The sequence below is a fragment of the Rhinopithecus roxellana genome, chromosome 3 (assembly GCF_007565055.1).
Source record: "Rhinopithecus roxellana isolate Shanxi Qingling chromosome 3, ASM756505v1, whole genome shotgun sequence".
Lineage (NCBI taxonomy): Eukaryota > Metazoa > Chordata > Mammalia > Primates > Cercopithecidae > Rhinopithecus > Rhinopithecus roxellana.
In genome coordinates this window covers 115,497,710-115,518,531 of record NC_044551.1, presented here as the reverse complement: position 1 = coordinate 115,518,531, position 20,822 = coordinate 115,497,710, and the positions used below count along the sequence as shown (strand labels likewise).

The 20,822-nt window shown below is 36.1% G+C and overlaps 1 protein-coding gene across 1 annotated transcript in view; it reads right to left on the bottom strand.

Annotated features, from left to right (window-relative positions):
- Window positions 1-20,822, bottom strand: part of MEIKIN (meiotic kinetochore factor) — a 141,921-nt gene that overhangs the window by 103,305 nt on the left and 17,794 nt on the right. Inside the window, exons 6-8 of the mRNA XM_030927588.1 lie at window positions 14,745-14,864; window positions 9,802-9,841; window positions 4,458-4,522 (exon numbers count right to left, since the gene is read on the bottom strand). Coding sequence (XP_030783448.1) covers window positions 4,458-4,522; window positions 9,802-9,841; window positions 14,745-14,864 — 225 coding nt within the window. The remainder of the gene's footprint in view (window positions 1-4,457; window positions 4,523-9,801; window positions 9,842-14,744; window positions 14,865-20,822) is intronic.

The window sequence follows — 20,822 nt, the reverse complement described above, 5'->3', positions numbered from 1 at the left end:
AAAAACTGGTTTCTTGTAAAAAAACTGACAAACCTGTAGCCAGACTAAGAAACAAGAGAGAAAACCCAATTAAACAAAGTCAGAGATTAAAAGGGAGACATTACAACTGATACCGCAGACATTCAAAGGATCATTAGTATCTACTATAAGCAACTACATCCAGTAGACATAAGCAATCTAGTGTGACTGAACCATGAAGCAATCCAAAACCTTGGGCTGGGCAGGTGGCTTACACCTGTAATCCCAGCACTTTGGGAGGATGAGGTGGGCGGATCACGAAGTCAGGAGTTCGAGACCAGCCTGACCAACATGGTGAAACCCTGTCTCTACTAAAAATACAAAAATTAGCCGGATGTGGTGGCGTGCGCCTGTAATCTCAGCTTCTCAGGACGCTGAGGCAAGAGAATCACTTGAATCCGGGAGTCAGAGGTTGCAGTGAACTGAGATTGAGCCATTGCATTCCAGCCTGGGCAACAGAGTGAGACTCCGTCTCAAAATAAATAAATAAATAAAATAAATCCAAAACCTGAACAGGACAATAAAAGTAACAAGATTGAAGCTATAATAAAAAGCCTCCTGGTAAAGAAAAGTCCAGGACCTAGTGGCTTCACTGTTGAACTCTACCAAATATTTAAAGAAGACCTAATACTAATCCTACTCAAACTGTTCCAAAAAATAGAGGATGAGGGAGTACTGCCAAACTCATTCAATGCAATCAGTATTACCCTGATATGAACACCAAACAAAGACATATCAAAAAAAGAAAACTATAGGCCAATGTCTCTGATGAATATTGATGTAAAATTCCTCAACAAAATAATATCAAACTGAATTCAACAACTTATTAAACAGATCATTCTTCAAGACCAAGTGGGATTTACCCCAAGGATGCAAGGATGATTCAACATATGCAAATCAATCAATATGATACATCATATCAACAGAATAAAGGAAAAAACCATATGCTCATTCAAATTATGCTAGAAAATCATGTGATAAAATTCAACATCCCTTCATGATAAAAATTCTCAAAACACTAGGTACAGAAGGAACATACCTCAATATAATAAAAGCCAATATATGACAGACCTACAGCTAGTATCATACTAAATGGGGAAAAACTGAAAGCCTTTCTTTGTAAATCTGGAATAAGACACGATGCTCACTTTCACCATTATTATTCAACATAGTATCGGAAGTCTTAGCTAGAGCAGTCAGACAAGAGAAAGAAATAAAGGGCATCCAAATTGTAAAGGAAGAAGTCAAATTATCTTTGTTTGCAGATGACATGATCTTATAATCAAAAGAAAAACTAAAGATTCCATCAAAAAACTAGTAGATCTGATATATACATTAGGAAAGTTACTGATACGAAATCAACATACAAAAATCAGTGGCATTTTCATATGCCAACTGTGAACAATCCGAAAAAGAAATCAAGAAAGTAACACCATTTACAAGAGCAACAAATAAACTAAAATATCTAGGGCTTAACCAAAAATCTGAAAGATCTCTACAATGAAAACTATGAAACACTGACACAAGAAATGGAAGAAGACAGCAAAAAATTGGAAAGATATTCCATGTTCATGGACTGAAAGAATCAATATTGTTAATATGGCCACACAACCCAAAGCAATCTGTAGGTTTAATGCAATCCCTATCAAAATACCAATGAAATTCTTCCCACAAATAAAACAAAGTACTAAAATTTATATGGAACACAAAAGACCCAGAATAGTCAAAGCTGTCCTGAGCAAAAATAACAAAACTGAGAAATCACATTACTTGACTTTAAATTATACTATGGCACTACAGTAACCCAAACAGCATGGTACTGACATAAAAAACAGACACATAGACCAAGGAATCAGAAAAGGGAACCCATAGATAAATCTGTACATCTACACTGAACTCATTTTTTTACAAAGGTGCCAAGGACATTCTTTGGGGAAGGGCCAGTTTCTTTAATATGGTGCTTGGAAAACTGGATAGCTACATGGAAAAGAATGAAACTAGACCCTTGTCTGTTGCCATATGAAAAATCAAATTAAAATGGATTAAAAACTTTAAGACCTCAAACTATGAAACTACTACAAAAAAAAAAAAAATTGGGGAAAGTCTCTAGGACATTGGGCTGGGCAATGATATCTTGAGTAATATCCCGCAAACACAGGCAACCAAAGCAAAATGACAAATGAGATTGTATCAAATTAAAATGCTTCTGCACAGCAAAGGAAACAATCAATAAAGTGAAGAGACAGCCCATAGAATGGGGGAAAATACTTGCAAACTACTTCACCTAATTAGGGATTAATAACCAGAATATATAAGGAGCTCACACAACTCTACAGGAAAAACAAAAATCTAATAATTCAATTAAAAATGAGCAAAAGACCTAAACAGACATTTCTCAAAAGAAGACATACAAGTGGCAAACAGGTGTATGAAAAGGTGCTCAACATCATTGATCATCAGAGAAATGCAAATCAAAACTACAATGTCATATCATCTTACCCCAGTTAAAATGGCTTTTATCCAAAAGTCAGGCAATAACAGATGCTGGTGAGGATGTGGAGAAAAGGGAACCCTTGTATACTGTTGGTGGGAATGTAAATTAATATAACCACTATGGATAACTGTTGGGAGGTTCCTCAAAAACATAAAAACAGAGATATCATATGATCCAGCGATCCTACTGCTGAGTATATAGGCAAACGAAAGGAAATCATTATATCAAAGAGGTATCTGCACTCCCACATTTGTTTCAGCACTATTCACAACAGCCAAGATTTAGAAACAACCTAAGTGTCCATCAACAGATGAATGGATAAAGAAAATGTGGTACATAAACACAATGGAGTACTATTCAGCCATAAAAAAGAATGAGATCTTGTCATTTACAATAACATGACTGAAACTGAAGGTCATTATGATAAGTGAAATAAACCAGGCACAGAAGGACAAACATCGCTTGTTCTCACATATTTGTGGGATCTAAAATCAAAACAATTGAACTCATGGAGACAGAGAATAGAAGGATGGTTACCAGAGGCTGGGAAGGATAGTTGGGGAGGGGGAGTGGTTTGTAGGGAAGGTGGGGATGGTTAACGGGTACAAAAAAAATAGTTAGAAAGAATGAATAAGACCTAGTATTTGCTAGCACAACAGGGTGACTGTAGTCAAAAATAATTTAATTATACATTTAAAAATAACTAAGAGTATAACTGTATTATTTGTAACACAAAGGATAAATGCTTGAGGGCATGCATACCCTACTTAACCATAATATGATTATTATGTATTGCATACCTGTATTAAAATATCTCATGTAAGCCATAAACATATATACCATCTATGTATCCACGAATGTTAATAAAATAATTTTAAAAAGAAATGTGTAAAGAAATCTCTAGAGTCAGAAGTGGCTTATTTAATTTTAAATTTTAAGTTACCATATAAAAGTAAGGACACAAAAACATACAGAATTCAAGAATCCCTATTCTGCCCTACCACCAAGCTTTGTAAATATTTTCCACAGCTAAAGCGACACTTTTTATTGGGCAAAACCTAGGTAAAATCATGGTAGTTTTTGGTACACTTACCACTTTCTTTTTAATTAGTGCTCATCTGTTATTCACACATTCCCTTATTCTTTGATATGTAAAACAAATCCTTCTTCCAATGCTAACCCTCGGGGTAGAAGGTATTGCTCCTTCCAAGGATTTTGTGCTTTTACAAGATTGGTTTTCATCACTAGACTAATTTTGCTTAGAACAGAAAGTATATTAATTGTTTTATACATACAGTTCCTAACTTAATGTGTGGCATTTAGTAAATGCTCATTAAGATAACTTCTTAAAATGAAGATTATGCAAATATATATTCATACAAACATTTACAACCATCAACAGCAAAATCAGCAATTCTTCAAGTTTACTCTCAAATGGATGCTATAAAACTTGATGCAGGAAACACAGAAAAATCTGAGATACAGCAGAGGTTAATAAGGATGTAAATGTCTTGCTAAATTTATCCTAATTGTAAACTACATAAGGGTTAATAATATGCAAGACACTTTGCTGATCCCTTTATTTTTCAATCATTATGCATAACTACAATATATGTTTACTTATTGTTCTCTCCTACAACTGAAATCTACAAGGGGAGAAAAAGTGTATCACTTCCACTAGTATACATAACAATGTCTAGTATGGAGTTCATATTCATTAAATGTTTATTAAATGAATAAATGATTGATGCTGTGGGGATAGTTAAGACCCACTTTCTGATCCCACATATCTTCATTTCTTAAATACAACCAAGCTAAAAAGTATTCAGTTCACTGGGCTACTAACTTTGTTAATAATACATGTTGCAGGTAGCAAAAATAAATACAGAATCATGTATTTTAACAGAAGTATTACAATTACTACAGAAAATAATTAGTTTCATACCTGATTCTGAATTTGAAGCACACTTTGCTTTTGGAGACACATTTTGATTTGCTACTGTCATCCCTCTATAACAAGAACAAACTAGTTAGTGGTATTTTCTAAATCTTTCAGTAACTTTCAAAAATCCTCAAATAATATTTAAAATAAAGATATTTATTTGTGATTATCCTGTGGGAAAATATATAGTTGCTGAGAAAAAATGTTACAGTATTTATATGAACAAATAGGTTAATAAAAAGGCAACATATTTATACATATATGAGTGTGAAGCAATATGTGTAGAGGACAGAGCATAGTGTTTAGAATAAGACAGACCCTGCTTTAAACCCCAGTTCCACTACTCACACTTGAGTGGCCTTTGGAAAGCTACGTAGCCTGTCTTGAGTCTTGGTTATCTTATTTATGCAAAAGGGATAGCAATCCTGTTTCCTAACATTCTTATGGAAAGAAATTTAAGACACATGACAGATTGATGATGATCATGATGATGATGATGATATTACTATTATTATTATTATTATTATTGAAAGAGGGTCTTGCTCTGTTACCCAGGGTAGACTGCAGTAAAAGATTTTTTTGAAATTAATATCCTGGGTTTTTTTTGTACTTCTACAAACTAGACCACCCCCAATTCTATCTAAATGTGTAGGAAAGGACTAGCTATCACAAAAGGAATAAATACCAAAGGATCAAAACTCAGCCTTTGACCACAAAAATGGGATTTCTGAGTCCCTAGCAAGAAAATGCAGTTGAAAACCAAATGTGAGAAGGGGATATTCTAAATTTCTATACTGATTAATTGAGTAGTTGAACTCAGTGAACAGAAACAATTTTATTCTTTCATATTTCCCTTTAAACGTATCCTGTCAAAATAGTACTTTCTTGCTCTGAATGAACTTCCAGGTAGATTTCTTTTTACTAATGCCTTTCTGGCATTCTCTTGTAATAAGTAGCTATTTTTAGGTAACACAAAGTTCAGTGTAATATTACAAATCCAAACTCTTCTTATGCAATTTAATTTTTTTCCTTTTCTCAGCTTGGGCATGATTTAGACTCAGAATATGCTGTGGGAAGAGCAACCACTATCAGTTTTGTCTCTGTTTCTTGTTCTTTTCCCTTGCCTATTTGGAAACTACACTTTGGTTTCCCCTGGCAGTGAATTATAGGAAAGGAGTTTTAGAAATGTACAGGAAAGGTCTTTTTCAATCTTGACCGAACAGTTATGTGCCATTGGTATCTCTGGGATATGACAGGTAATCAAATGTTGACTCTTTCAAACCTGAAGTATTCTGAAGGGTTCTTTGGAGGTTTACCTGTCACTGGAGCTCTACCTATCACTGGAGCTCTCTCACTTGCTGCTTTTTATCGTCTCCTCAGCTTTTGCCTTTGATGATAGAACCTCCAACTGCTTTTGAGTGAGGTTACTTCATCCTTTGCAGGAAGTCATATTGGGCATAATCTCTTTCAAGATGATCCATAATTAGTCCCGTTCTATGGAATCCATATTTGGCCTATTGGCATTATGCACAAATCTTTGTCATGTCAAACTCTGAAAGTATATCTAGCTTCCTCTTTATTCTGCCATTCCAAAGCACCTAACAGACCCTCTTGCCTTTAGACTTTTCAGGTATGAGTCAGAAACTCCCAGGGACATATGTTGAACCTTCCAAATGGTTCTCTTAGAGCTTCCTTTCTTGTATTGAGGTGAGGGAGAAGTCTCCTCGCTCCATATGACACCAATAATAGCTCTTATCAAAGAAATATGTATTCTTGAACTTTTCATCTTTTTCTTAGCCTTTTCTTAGTTTGGAGATGAGTAATAAGCTAATGCTGGTAGAATTGGGTTTTGACCTCACCTTTTACAAACTCCACATAGATAATTCTACACAGAATAAGGAATGGGGGTACTTGTCAATGATTTGTTTTCATCAGTAAGGCAATTGTCCAAATTCTAAGAAAACATGAAAACCACATTTAACATTTTGCTACATTCCTCAAGTTCCTATTAACATATGTAAGTTAAAACACAACTACAGAATTCTACTATTAGCCATTGCTATGGTTTGAATGTTTGTCTCCTCCAAAATTCGTGTTGAAATTTAATCCCCAATGTGGCAGTATTGAGAGACAGGGACTTTAAGAGGTGACTGGATCATGAGTGCTCTGCCTTCATAAATGGATTAAGCCATTCATGGATTAATGAAGTAATGGATTAATATGTTATCATGGGAATGGTAGGATTGGCTTTACAAGAGGAAAAAGAGACACCTGAGCTACTATGTTCAGTCGTTCAGTCCCTTTGCTATGTGATGCCCTGTGCCACTTCGGGACTCTGCAGAGAGTCCCCACCAGCAAGAAGGCCCTCACTAACTGCAGCCCCTTGACCTTAGAATTCTTAGCCTCCATAACTGTAAGAAATAAATTCATAGCCAGGCATGGTGGCACATGCTTGTAGTCCTATTTACTCAGGAGGCTGACTGAGGCTGGAAGATCACTTGAACCCAGGAGTTTAAGGTTACAGTGAGCTATGATGGTGCCACTGCACTCCAGCCTGGGCAACAGAGTAAGACTCTGTTTCTAAAAAAAAAAAAAAGAAAGAAAGAAGAAAGAAAGGAAAGAAGGAAGGGAGGAAGAAGGATGGACAGACAGATGGAAGGAAAGAGAGAGGGAGGGAGGGAGGCGGAGAGAGAGAGAAAGAAAGAGAAAGAGAAGAAAAAAGAAAAAGAAAAAGGAAGGTGGTGGGGGAAGGGGAAGGGGAAGGAAATGAAAGGAAAGAAATTCTTTTTCTTTATAAATTACCCAGTTTCAGGTATTTTGTAATAAGCAACAGAAAACAGACTAAGACAACCATATGATACAGAAAAAGCTAAGGAAGTTAACAAAGATCTCTCCTCCACACCTTCCAGTCGACAGCATTATTCCAAAGAGAAGTGGGGCAAAGACTTAGGAAACAAGCAGACAATGGGAGCTGACTTTTCTCCTCAAGGCCCAAATATGGAGACAGGGGTAATAAATGGGAGGATGACGTTAGAAGAGGTGAAGAGAAAGCCAAAAGGAGAGGGGGTATGTACTAACTCTCTGTTTAGAACTCTAGGAGATGTCCACACAGGGTGGAAACAACATAACAAGAAGAGCTGGGGATGTTTAGGCAGAGAGGGGGCATCAGTTAGCTCTCCTGAGATTCTCTTAATTCCTGGGCATTGAGAACAAGTTCTCAAGATTCCGTACACCAAGAGCAATCAAGAAAGTGGCCAAATTCACAGCCAAAACACCTGGCATAGGAGTGCTGTGGTGAAGTGACTCTACTACAAAGGTTGTAGAAAGCCACCTAGTCAAAGTCTGGATACAGGACTTCAATGAGACTCAAAGGGTTTGGGAGAGCAACAAAAACCAAGGTGAGGTAAAATCAGCAATGGAGGACCTCAGGTCCTAAATAAGGCCTTAAGTTTATGAGCCAATGATTTTTTCAGTGGAGTCCAGACCTGGTATAGAACCAGTCTAAAAGCCTTGAAGCAAGAATCAGTAAAAATCCAGAGACAGTTATGGGATTCCAGATACCCTCAGATCCTAACCTTACCCTTTCCCCAGCACTGCTACAAGGCTACGTAAGGTCTGCCCCTATTCCTACACACTTACATTTAGGGTGACTATTTTTCCAAACTGGAACATTTCTGAGAGTACAAGGTACTCTATTAAGAAATATGTCAGAAAAACAGGCATATACTGAGACTGCCCAGGCAGATAAAGGGATATGATCGCCTACCAATATGCCATTCTTAGGACTATGGAATGGGGAGAACATCTAAGATTCAGCATTCACCCAAAAAGGACTTCTAACCAGAAGTAAGTTTAACTCATTATTTCCCAGCTAAATAGTAGAGAAGGGTGATGAGGGTTTAAGAGAAGTTTAGATGAGTTATTTTAAAAAATAAATGAAGCTGGCCGGGCGAGGTGGCTCAAGCCTGTAATACCAGCACTTTGGGAGGCCGAGACGGGTGGATCACGAGGTCAGGAGTTCGAGACCATCCTGGCTAACATGGTGAAACCCCGTCTCTACTAAAAAATACAAAAAAAAAGCTAGCCGGGCGAGGTGGCTGGCGCCTGTAGTCCCAGCTACTCGGGAGGCTGAGGCAGGAGAATGGCGTAAACCCGCGAGGCGGAGCTTGCAGTGAGCTGAGATCCGGCCACTGCACTCCAGCCCGGGCGACAGCTCGAGACTCTGTCTCAAAAAAAAATAATAATAAAATAAAAAAATAAAAAATAAAAAAATAAATGAAGCTATATTTTCTTTGCACATATAAGTGGTAGGTTTTATTTTTCAAAGAGAGGTCAGTATTTAGGTGAGACAGGAAATAGTCTCAGATACACATAATCAAGTGTTTTATTACATTTGCTCCATTTCAATACATAGACAACAGTCATTAAAGTAGATCTACAAAGAAGTTATAGCAACATAAATAAAACCCCCTTTCTCCATTAGCTACTATGTCAAAGTTGTAGGGGTTTTACTTTGTGAATGTGCTACTTAAATAAAGAGAATACCAGATGTCTAGTAGACAATAGCCGCTCAAATCTGGTATTATTATTATCCAAATACCATTCTATCCTCCTTAAGAATATATTATATTATAAATTGTGCAAGGAATTTTTTTAAGTGACTCCATCATCATCTCTGGTGACCTTAGTCATTTATATTTACAATTTTCACTGTCATTTACTGAAGGACAATTCACCCAAAAACAACAGTAAGAGATTTTATTTTCTTCAGAAAATTCTCACCATTTAGATACAGGAATATTTATAAAGAGGCTATCATACTAACGCTACTCTCTTCTCACGCTACATACATTTCCCAAGGAGACAACTATGCCTTCAGTCCAGGACTTTTCCCTTGCTCTCTGGGCTGGGCCATCCAACTCATTGTTGGACACCTCCACTTCAAAGTGCTGTCGGTACCTCAGTGTTACCCCAACCCACTCCTGCTTTTTCATTTGTGTTCCCTCACCTAGTGAATAAATTTTCATCCAATTTCCTAAGTTAGAGGGCTGAGGGCCAACTTGGATTTCGACTTCTTCCAATCTGTCATTAAAAACTATTGACTATCTCTCTTGAATTTTTCTCAAAATTTTCCTTTTTGCTATCATTGCTGAGGGCAGAGATTTTGTTTGTAATCAATTTTGTTCACTACTATATCTCTAGCAATTACAACAGTCCTGACACATAGTGAGTCCTCAACAAATAATAAATGAACACCTGAGTTTGTGGACTAACAATCGTATTTGCTATATAACTATTATAACACAGGGTTTCAGAAGCTCAACAATTTTAAAATTTTAATTCTTACGTTTCTCTGTGGCATTTCTGATAGTCTTCTGAAGAGGTACCTAGGAAAGAAAATAAAAACAATCTATTAGAAATATAATTCGAAGACAAACCAGAGGCTAAAATTAGGTTAAAATGAGTATTTTCCCCCAAGTGCAGTTTATTTTTATAACTTTTTAAATATTGTTTTTTTTTTGTCTGCCACTTAAATTAGGTAAAAATATTTTCAAAATATCAAAGTAAAAAAATGTTGCAAAATGTTATCAGATACAGGAATCTCTCCCTTGTATTTGAATAGTTCTTTATAATTTTTGAAGTCTTTTTACATGTATTATCTTACTGGATTCTTACAACAATCCTGTCAGGTAAATATATCAATTTATTATCCCCATTTTACATATAAGAAAAAACAACTGGTTGGATTACAAAACTAGGCTGGGTACAGTGGCTCACGCCTGTAATTCCAACACTTTGGGGAGCCAAGGCAGGTGGATCACCTGAGGTCAGGCGTTCAAGACCAGCCTGGGCAACAAGGTGAAACCCCGTCTCTACTAAAAATACAAAAATTAGCTGGCTGTGGTGGCACACGCCTGTAATCCCAGCTATTTGGGAGGCTGAGGCTCCAGAATTGCTTGAACCCAGGAAGTGGAGGCTGCAGTGAGCCGAGACTGCGCCACTGCACTCCAGCCTGGGCAACAGAGTGATCCTCTGTCTCAAAAAAATAAAAAAGTAGAAAACTGATAGTCAAATACTAGTCCAATACCAAATATATAGAAATGCATACTAGTAAATTGATTAGTCAAGAGAATTTCTGCCAGCCAACATTTGCTGCCTCAGGTACATTAAGATGTTAATAGGAATATAAAGAATCATGGGTATAGTTATCTAAAGAAATTAAAACCTTTAGTGGCTTTGGTACTTTGCTTATGTTAGATTAGGATTTTCAAATCTCACAAATTAAAGAGGAGACAAAGTAAATGATGCCTTTAAGCATTTCCTCAAAGGGAGGTTCTCAAAACATATACAGGGGACCCTTATCATCTAGCATCTATTCTGTTTTTGCTGGTAAGAGTCGCCTCGTTTTTTTTCCCTGATGGTCCAGGCATAGCCTATAACTCAATACTGTGAGAGCCCTGCATCTCCCTGGACAAAGTGACTGGATCAGGGAAAGGCATATAAACTAATGAAGCCCATGTGTAAGGTCCAGGACTTCAGTTCAAATTGTTGGGAAAGAGAAGCACTTTTTTCAATGTATTTGAGGCTGTGAGTATGTAAGCCCAGAGCCAGCAAAAGTTGCTCCAAGAAGAGACTTGTCTCAGAGCATAACTGACATAGAGGGATCCTGAGCCAAGGGATAGAGAGGAATTGGATCCTACCGATATCATTTGAAACCCTGGATCAAACTGCCTATGTACCTGATTTATTGCTGAATTTTTCAGGTACATGTGGTAACAAATTCCCTTTTTAACCTAATACTGTTAGTTTTTTGACATTTGCAATGGACAAGAATCCTAACCAAAACATTTGCTAAAGAGACAGGCTGCTTCTTTGAGAACTTTATTTCAGCAAAGGAGTTGCCAAACTAAACATAAAACAGAAGACAAGGCCTTCAAACACTAGAAATACTGCCATCTAGACAGCTATCAACTTTCCAATAAAAGACCCCTAACTCAATGTTCTTTGACTAATATGACCCTTTCTTAGTGGCAGGCTCTAATAGATGGGCTGCCAATATCCATTCCTACTCCCCTTCTTCATTTTCCTTGCCTTCTACCACAATAGAGGATAGGAAAGCAAAATACTTGGTTTCTCAGCCTGCCTGGTGGTAGATAAATGCATGACCCAGTTCTGGCCAATAGACCAAAGTAGAAGTCAGCTGGGAATTTCTAGGAAAGCTTTTCTTCTTTCAATAAAAGGATGCATGTGGTGCTACTCAGCCCTCTCTCATTCTTTCTACCAGGAACATGGCTGTGACACCTAGAGTTTAGCAACCACCTTGCAACTATGGGGTAACAAACCAACACACTTGGCTGTATGTTGACATAAGACCCTATGATCTTGATGATATTAGTGAGTTGCTACATAGCTCTGGGCTGGTATGGGAGAAACATAAACCCAATATAAATTTAAAAATTTTTGCATGACAAAAAATACCATGAACAAAAAGACAACCAAAAAACTGGGACAAAATATTCATAATATATACCACAGACAAAAGGCCAATATTCTTCAAATAAAAATGGCCCTTAAACATATGAAAAATGTTCAAACTCACATATAATTATGGAAATGCAAGTTAAAATAGCACAGAGATACTATTTGTCACCTTTGAGAGTAGCAAAATTTAAAAAGAAATGACAGCACATTCTGTTGGTAAGGATATGGGGAGACCAGCACTTTAACACACTGCTGTTTGGAATGCAAACTGTTATAATCCTTCTGGAGGAAAATTTGGCAATATCCAATAAAATGATAACCTTCTGACCCAGCTATCCTACCTCTGAAAATCTACCTTGAAGACATACTGCCAATAACATGAAAATATATATCATAAGTTTATTCATTGTGTGTTGTTTATAATGGCAAAATATTGGGGAAAAACCTAAATACCCAATATATAGGTATTTTTGAATAAACAAAAGTACATCCACAGAGTGGAGTACTATGCAGCTGTAAAAAATAAGAGGAAGATCTCTATGTAAACTGATGTGGAGTGATTTCTAGTACATAATGTTAGGTGGAAAAATCAAAGTGAAAGAAGAGTAGCTATATAGCACGGTACCCTTCATGTAACAAAGAAGAGGATATAAAGAAATACATTGATATCTCCTCATTTGTACAAAAGAAACACAGGAAGGATAAGTCAAAAACTAAAAAGACCAGTTACCCACAGTGGGTAAGTGAGAAAGGGGTAGAAAGAAGAGAAGAATGGTAGCTGGAAGAAGGTGAAAGTGATAATTTTCTGAGAATATCTTTTTATATAGCTATGACTCTAAAACCATAATAATATTTCATATTCCTAAATACATACACAAAACCAAACAGGACAGGCGAGTGCAAAAGTGAATCAATAACAAATGAGTATAGCTATAAGTATTACAAGTGAATAACTTCTCATATGCTAAGGGAGGTGGGGAGAAAATGAACTTACATAACTTTGGAAAATTAGTATTTTGACTAGATGCTGTAATGCTAAAGACAAAAAGAACTGTATGCAAATGCTGTAATTTATTTACTTAAATGTATTTATTACAGGGGCCTGGGTTAACACTTCTGAAACTACTCTATATATACTAGAAATAAATAAATAAATAAATATACAAATAAATAAATAAATGAATGAATGTATGATGAAAGTATTGGATTTCAAACCATAGAATAAATATCCATGAGTCTACACTGAATTAGTAATCAAATAAATAAACAAATGGCAGAAAAGAGAAAGTTCTTCTTTTATAGTAGAATTCCAATTAATAAAAGTAGTAGTCAAGAATAGAATAAAAAATCACCATTGGACAAACACCACAGTAATAAAGGTTGAAGTCAACTGGCTCCTCTGATGGCTGCTAAAATTAGTGAAATACTGTTTCAGAAGAAAGAGAGTTTACAGTCTCAAACTATCTTTTTGTAGATATTCAAAAATTACAAAGAGAAAACAGCAATTTTTAATTGGAGAAATTCATCAGATACCACCTTAACCAAATGATGAAATTTAACATCACCAGTAATAAGACATAATATTCTTCAAATAAAAATGAGAGGACAGCATGAACCCTTTGATATGATATGATACACTGCAAAGGCACAACATAATTTCTGTGGTACTCTTACCAAAAATTGCATAACTTCATTCCTTTGTTTTTTTTTTTTTGTTTGTTTGTTTTTTTCAGAAGATCCATATTCTGTCACCCAGGCAGAAGTTCAGTGGTATAAACATGGTTCACTATAGCCTTGACCTCCTGTGCTCAAGCGATCCTCTCATTCTCCCACCTCAGCCTCCTGAGTAGCTGGGACTACAGGCGTGCACCACCACATCTGGTTCATTTTTTATTTTTTGTAGAGATAGAGGTCTCACTATGTTGCCCAGGCTGGTCTCGAACTCCTGGCCTCAAGCAGTCCTCCCACCTCAGTCTCCCAAAGTGCTGGGATTACAGGTGTCAGCCACTGCACCCAGCCATAACTTCATTCCTATCATGAAGAAACATCAAGACAAATCCCAACCAAGGGACATTCTACAAAATAACTCATCAGTAATCTGAAAGACTGAGGAACTATTACAAACTGCAGGAGACTAGGGAGAAGTAACAATTAAATGTGACATGGGATCCAGGATGGATCATGAAACAGAAAAAAGGAAAGACTAAATGAAAAGTCTAAAAGTGCAATGGCTCATGCCTATTATCTCAGCACTTTGGAAGGCCAAGGTAGAAGAATTGCTTGAGGCCAGGAGTTTGAGACCAGCCTGGGCAACATAGCGAGATTCCATCTCTACAAAAAATTGTTTAAATTACTTGTGCCTGGGAGCAGTGGCTCACACCTGTAATCCCAGCACTTTGGGAAGCCAAGGCAGGCAGATCACCTGAGGTCAGGAGTTCAAGACCAGCCTGGCCAACATGGTAAAACCCCATCTCTACAAAAATACAAAAATATACTGGGTGTGGTGGCACGCACCTGTAACCCTAGCTACTAGGGAGGCTGAGGCAGGAGAATTGCTTGAACCTGGGAGACAGAGGTTGCAGTGAGCCTAAATTGTGCCACTGCACTCCAGCCTGGGCAAAACAGTGAGATTCTGTCTCAAAATAAATAAATTTAAAAAGTAAACTAAACATACTTCTGCTATTATTAGATATTATCTGTAGCCAAAAGCAATCCAACTGAGAAACTTAGCTTAGAAATCATTCAAGAGAAAAAATCCTTTGCTTTTCCAACATAGATAAGAAATGTTCCCCCATGTGTGCAACTCACTTAAAATTGCAGAGACATTTGAAAACTGTGTTGCCTTCTCTATCGCTACTGCTTTACTGGTATCCAGAAGAGTAGAATTCTTCCACTGCATGTGTTCTTCCAAGTTAGGACACTCCCAGTCTAAAACAGCAGAGAAGAAATAGCGTAAGACTTTGAACAACAGCCTACAAATGATAGGTTCCTTCCTACCCCACCTTAGGTCCCCAGCCCATACCAAATGATGGTACTATAACTGAAGGTTTTGGATGAGACAGAAAAAAAATAAGCTTTGACAGATCAATATACTAAATAATCTATGGTTTATTCTGGTTCTCTTACCCTGCCTTCCTTTCTAGACTTTTCCACCATAAGGATTATTGATCTAAGAGACAGGTAGCACACATGTGAGCTGCCTGTTATGTTTTATATATGTTATACCTATGTACCATTAAAAATCACATCACTAAATAACATACAGTCAGCCCTTTGTATCTATGAGTTCCACATTTGTGGATTCAACCAACCATGGACTGAAAATATTCAGGAAAAAATTGCATCCATACTCAACATACACAGTCTTTTTTTTTCTTGTCATTATTCTCTAAACAATACAGTATAGCAACTATTTACATAGCATTTACATTGTATTATTATAAGTAATCTAAAGATTATTTAAACTATATAGCAGCATGTGCATAGGTTACATGTAAATACCATGCCATTTTATATCAGGGACTTCAGCATCCACAGATTTTGGTATCCAAGGGAGGTTTTAGAACCAACCTCCATGGATACCAAGGGACAAACTGTACATAAGCTGCTATTACTTAATATCAGTTTTAAGCTTTCTAGTGATTTCCCACTATGGAACAATAAGACTATTCCCTGTATATTCGCCCATCCCCACCTTTCCTACCCCTCCCATTGTCTCTATAGTGTTATATCATATATTAAGTTAGAACAATATTCATATAGACATATGATGATAAAATGTTATAAAAATGCTGTTTACTCTGGTGGTATATCAAAACCACCTTTTGTTTTTCCTGGAGTCAATACAAGTCCCTTTCCTCATCTGTTTAGTTTTATACATACACACACACATACACACACACACTCTTTTGAGACAGAGTCTTGCTCTGTCGCCCAGGCTAGAGTGCAGTGGTGTGATCTCGGCTCATTGCAACCTCCGCCTCCTAGGTTCAAGTGATTCTCCTGCCTCAGACACCTGAGTAGCTGGGATTACAGGCACCCACCACCATGCCCGGCTAATTTTTGTATTTTTGTAGAGACAGAGTTTCGCCATGTTGGCCAGGCTTGTCTCACACTCCTGACCTCAAGTGATTCGCCCGCCTCAGCCTCCCAAAGTGCTGATTACAGGCGTGTGCCACCACTCCTGGTCTGTATACATTTTTTAATCTATTTAATCTCAAACACTACCAAATTGCATAAATCCATTCCATTTATTCCACTCCCTGGTGTTTTAGAATTTCATAATGCTGTGCCTTGGTGTTTTTCATCTACTGTACTAGGCACACTATGGTCCTTTTAACCCAGAAACTCACAATTTATAGCTCAAAAAATGTTCTTGAATATTTGTTGATAATTTTCTTCCCTTTTTTCCATTATCTTTTCCTGGATCTCCTATTATTTGATGTTGGATTTCATATACTGTTCTTATATTTTTTTCTCTAAATTTTAATCTTTTTTTCTTTATTTTCTCCTCTTTTTCCCTCCTTTTTTTCTTACGATTTTTTTTTCTGGTATATCTCAACTTAATATTTTAATCCTTTTACTGAGTTTTCCATTCTGCTATTGCATTTCATTGTTCTTAGAACAGCCTCTTTTTTTATAGCATCCTATTCTTATTTAATGGATAAAATATATATTTTCTTATCTCAATGAAGATTTTAAAAAATATTTTCCTCTCCTTGTTCCTATTTCTCTTTGATTCTTTTTCCTCCTACTTAATTTCCTTGTTTCGAGATTTTTAAATTTTAAAAGTTTAAACATTTTAATTTTTAAAATTCCTTTTACAGTTAGAGCAGTTAACATGAGATCTACACTCCAACTTTTAAGTGTACAATCCAGTGTTGTTAACTAAAGGCACAGCATTCTATAGCAGCTCTCTAGAGCTCACTCCTACATGTGTAAGTGAAACTTAATACGGATTGATAGCAACTCCCAATTTTCCCTTCCTGCCAGATCCTGTCAAACATCATCCTACTCTCTGCTTCTATGAGTTTGGCTATTTTAGATAATTTATATAAGTGGAAATATCAAGTATTCGACCTTCTGTGACTGGCTTATTTCATTTAACATAACGTCCTCAAGGTTCATCTGTGCTATCACAAATTGCAGGATTTCTTTCTTAAGGCTGAATAATATTCCATTGCATTTATACATCACATTTTCTTTATCCATTCATCTATCAACAAACATTAAGGTTTTTTCCACATCTCAGCTACTATGAATAATGCTGCAGTGAATAAGGGAGTGCGAATATCTCTTTGAGATCCTGATTTTAATTATTTTGGATATTCACACAGGGACTGACGGAACACATGGTCATTCTGTTTTCAATTTTTAGAGACACCTCCATACTGTTTCTATAGCTGCTGTGCCATTTTACATTCCCACCAACAGTGTACAAGGGTTCTAAATTATCCACACCCTTGCCAACATTTGTTATCTTTTGTTTTTGTTTTTTGGTAATAGCCCTTTTAACAAGTGTGAGGTGATACTGTGGTTTTGATTTGCCTGTTCCTGATGATTAATGATGTTGAGCATTTTTGCATATACTTGTTGGCTATTGCTGCTGCTGCTTTGGAGAAATATCTATTCAAGTTATTTGTCTATTTTTTAAATCAGGTTGTCTTTTTTGTTTAGTTTTGCTATTCAGTTTTGAGTTCCTTATGCATTTTAGTTATTTACTCCTTTATCAGATATATGATTTACAAATATTTTCTTCCATTTTGGTATGTTGTCTCTTTACTCTGTTGATTGTTTCTTTTGCTGTTCAGAAGCTTTTGCTGTGCAGAAGTGATGATGTCTCACTTGTTACTGTTGTTGTTGCCTACACTTTTGGTATCATATCCATGAAATCACTGCTAAGACTAATGTTATGAAGCTTTTCCCCTATGTTTTCTTCTAGGAGTTTTATATTTAAGTATTTAATTCATTTTGAATTAATTCTTGTGTATAGGTGTCAATGTCCAATTTCATTACTTTGTATGTGGATATTCAGTTTTCCCAACAGCATTTGTTGAAGAAAGTATCCTTTCCTCATTTTGTATTCTTGGCACTCTATCCTGTCAAAGATAAGTTGGCCATATACGTATGGATTCATTTATCTTATGACAGTACCATACTGTTTGAATTACTATAGCATCACAATGTATTTTGAAATCAGGAAGTATGATGTTCCTACTTTGTTCTTCTCAAGATTATTTTGGCTATTTGAGCTTCTTTGTAGTTCCATATACACTTCAGGGTTGCTTTACTATTTCTATTAAAAAATGCCATTGAGATTTTGATAAAGATTGCATCCAATTTGTAGACTGCTTTGGGTGTATGGATATTTTAACAATATTAAGTCTTCCAACTCATAAACATGGGATGTGTGTCCGTTTCTTTTTAAATTTTATTCATCATTGTTTTTCAGCATATATATCTTCTACTTCTTAAGTTTATTCGTAAATATTTTATACTTTTTGATGATATTGTAAATGAGATTATTTCCTTTTCAGGTAGTTTATTGCTAGTATATAGAAACACAACTGATTTTCGTATGTTGATTTTATAATCTACAATTTTACTGAATTAATTTAATCATTCAAATATGTGTGTGTGTGTGTGCGTGTGTGTGTGTGTGTGTGTGTGTGTGTGTGTTTTAGACAGAGTCTCGCTCTGTCACCCAGGCTGGAGTGCAGTGGCATGAACCCGGTCCACTGCAACCTCCACCTCCTGATTAAAGCAATTCTCCTGCCTCAACCTCCTGAGTAGCTGGGACTACAGGCGCCTGCCACCACGCCCAGCTCATTTTTGTATTTTTAGTATAGAAGGGGTTTCACCATGTTGGCCAGGCTGGTCTTGAACTCCTGATCTCATGTGATCTGCCCGCCTCGGCCTCCTAAACTGCTGGAATTACAGGTGTGAGCCACCACATCCGGCCTTGTGGTGTCTTTAGAGTGTTTTACATATAAGATCATGTCATCTGCACAAACAGATTATTTTACTTCAATTTAGACGCTTTTTATTTTTTTGTTGCCTAATTGCTGTGACTAGGACTATGCTGAATAAAAGTATTCAGCATACTTCCTGATCTTAGAGGAACAGCTTTCAGTTTTTTACTACTGAGTATGATGTTAGCTATGGGCTTCTCATATACTGTCTTTATTATGTTGAGGTAATTGCCTTCTGTTCCTAGTTTGAGAGTTTTCATCATAAAAGATGTTAAATTTTGTCAAATCCTTTCACTGTATCTATTGAAATTACTGTGTAATTGTTACCCTTTGTTCTGTTAAAGTAGTGTTACACTTTAGTTGATTTTTGTATTTGGAACCATCCTTCCATTCCAGGGATAAATGCCACTTGGTCATGGTGTATGATCCTTTTAATGTAGAGATGAATTTGAATTGCTAGTATTTTGTTGAGGATTTTTACATCTATGTTTATCAGGGATATTGTCTTATAATTGTCTTTGCTTGTAGTATTTACCTCACTTTAATATGAGGGTAATGCTGGCCTCAAAGAATTAGTTTGAAAGTGTTTTCTCCTCTTTAATTTTTAAGAAGAGTTTAAGTTTAAGAATAGTTTAATAAAGACCATATATAAGAACTGGAATTAAATATTCTTTAAATGTTTGGTAGAATTCACCAGTGAAGCCATCTGGTCCTGAACTTGTCTTTGTTGGAAGGTTTTTGATTGCTTGTTCAATCTCCTTACTAGTTATAGGTCTGCCCAGATTTTATATTTCTTCGTGACTCAGTCTTAATAGGTTATATGTTTCTAGGAATTTCTTCTTTCCTTCTAGGTTATTCAATTTATTGTCCTATAATTGGGCATGGTAGTCTCATGATTATTTTTGTTTCTGTGGCATCAGGTATAAAGTTTCATCTTGCACTTTGAATTTTATTGAGTCTTCTTTTTTTCTTAATCTAACTAAAGGTTTGTCAAATTTGTCCTTTCAACAAACCAACTCTTAGTTCCACTGATTTCTATTTTTTTCGATTCTCTGTTCCATTTATTTCTGCTCTAAACTTTATTTCCTTCTGATAATTTTTGGCTGTTCATTCTTTTTTCTAGTTCCTTGAGGTGTAACATTAGCTTATTTGAAATGTTTCTTTTTAAATGTAGTTATTGCTATAAAATTCCCTCAGTACTGCTTTTGCTATATTCCACGTTTTAATATATTGTGCTTTTGTCCAAAGATATTTTCTAATTTCCCTTTTGATTTCTTCTTTGACTCACTGGTTATTCAAGAGTATGTTAAATTTCCACATATTTGTGAATTTTCCAGTATTCCTTCTACTACTGATTTCTAGTTTTGTTCCATTGTGGTCAGAAAAGATACTTGGTATGTTTTCAATCATCCATTTGTTAAGACTTGTTTTGTGACATAACATGATCTATTATGGAGACTGTCCTATCTGTGCATGAGAGAAATATATATTCTGCCACTGTTGGGTAGAATGCTTTGTATACATATTAGGTCCATGTTGTCTATAGCGCTGTTCAAGTCTGCCGTTTGCTTACCTGTTTTCTGTCTGAATGTTCTATCCATTGCTAAAAGTGGGTTATATTGAATTATCCCACGATTATTGTATTACTATTTTTCCCTTCAGTTCTGTCAATGTCTGTTTTATATATTTAGATGCTGATGTTGGGTGCATACATATTTATAACTGTACATCTTCCTGGTGAATTGACCTTTTTATTATTATTTTTGTTCTTCTTTGTCTCTCATGACTGTTTTTGATTTGAAGTCTATCTTGTCTGACACAAATATAGCCACCCCTGCTCTCTTTTGGTTACCATTTGTATGGAATATCTTTTTCCATCTCTCCATTTTTAGTGTATGTATCCTCAAATCTAAAG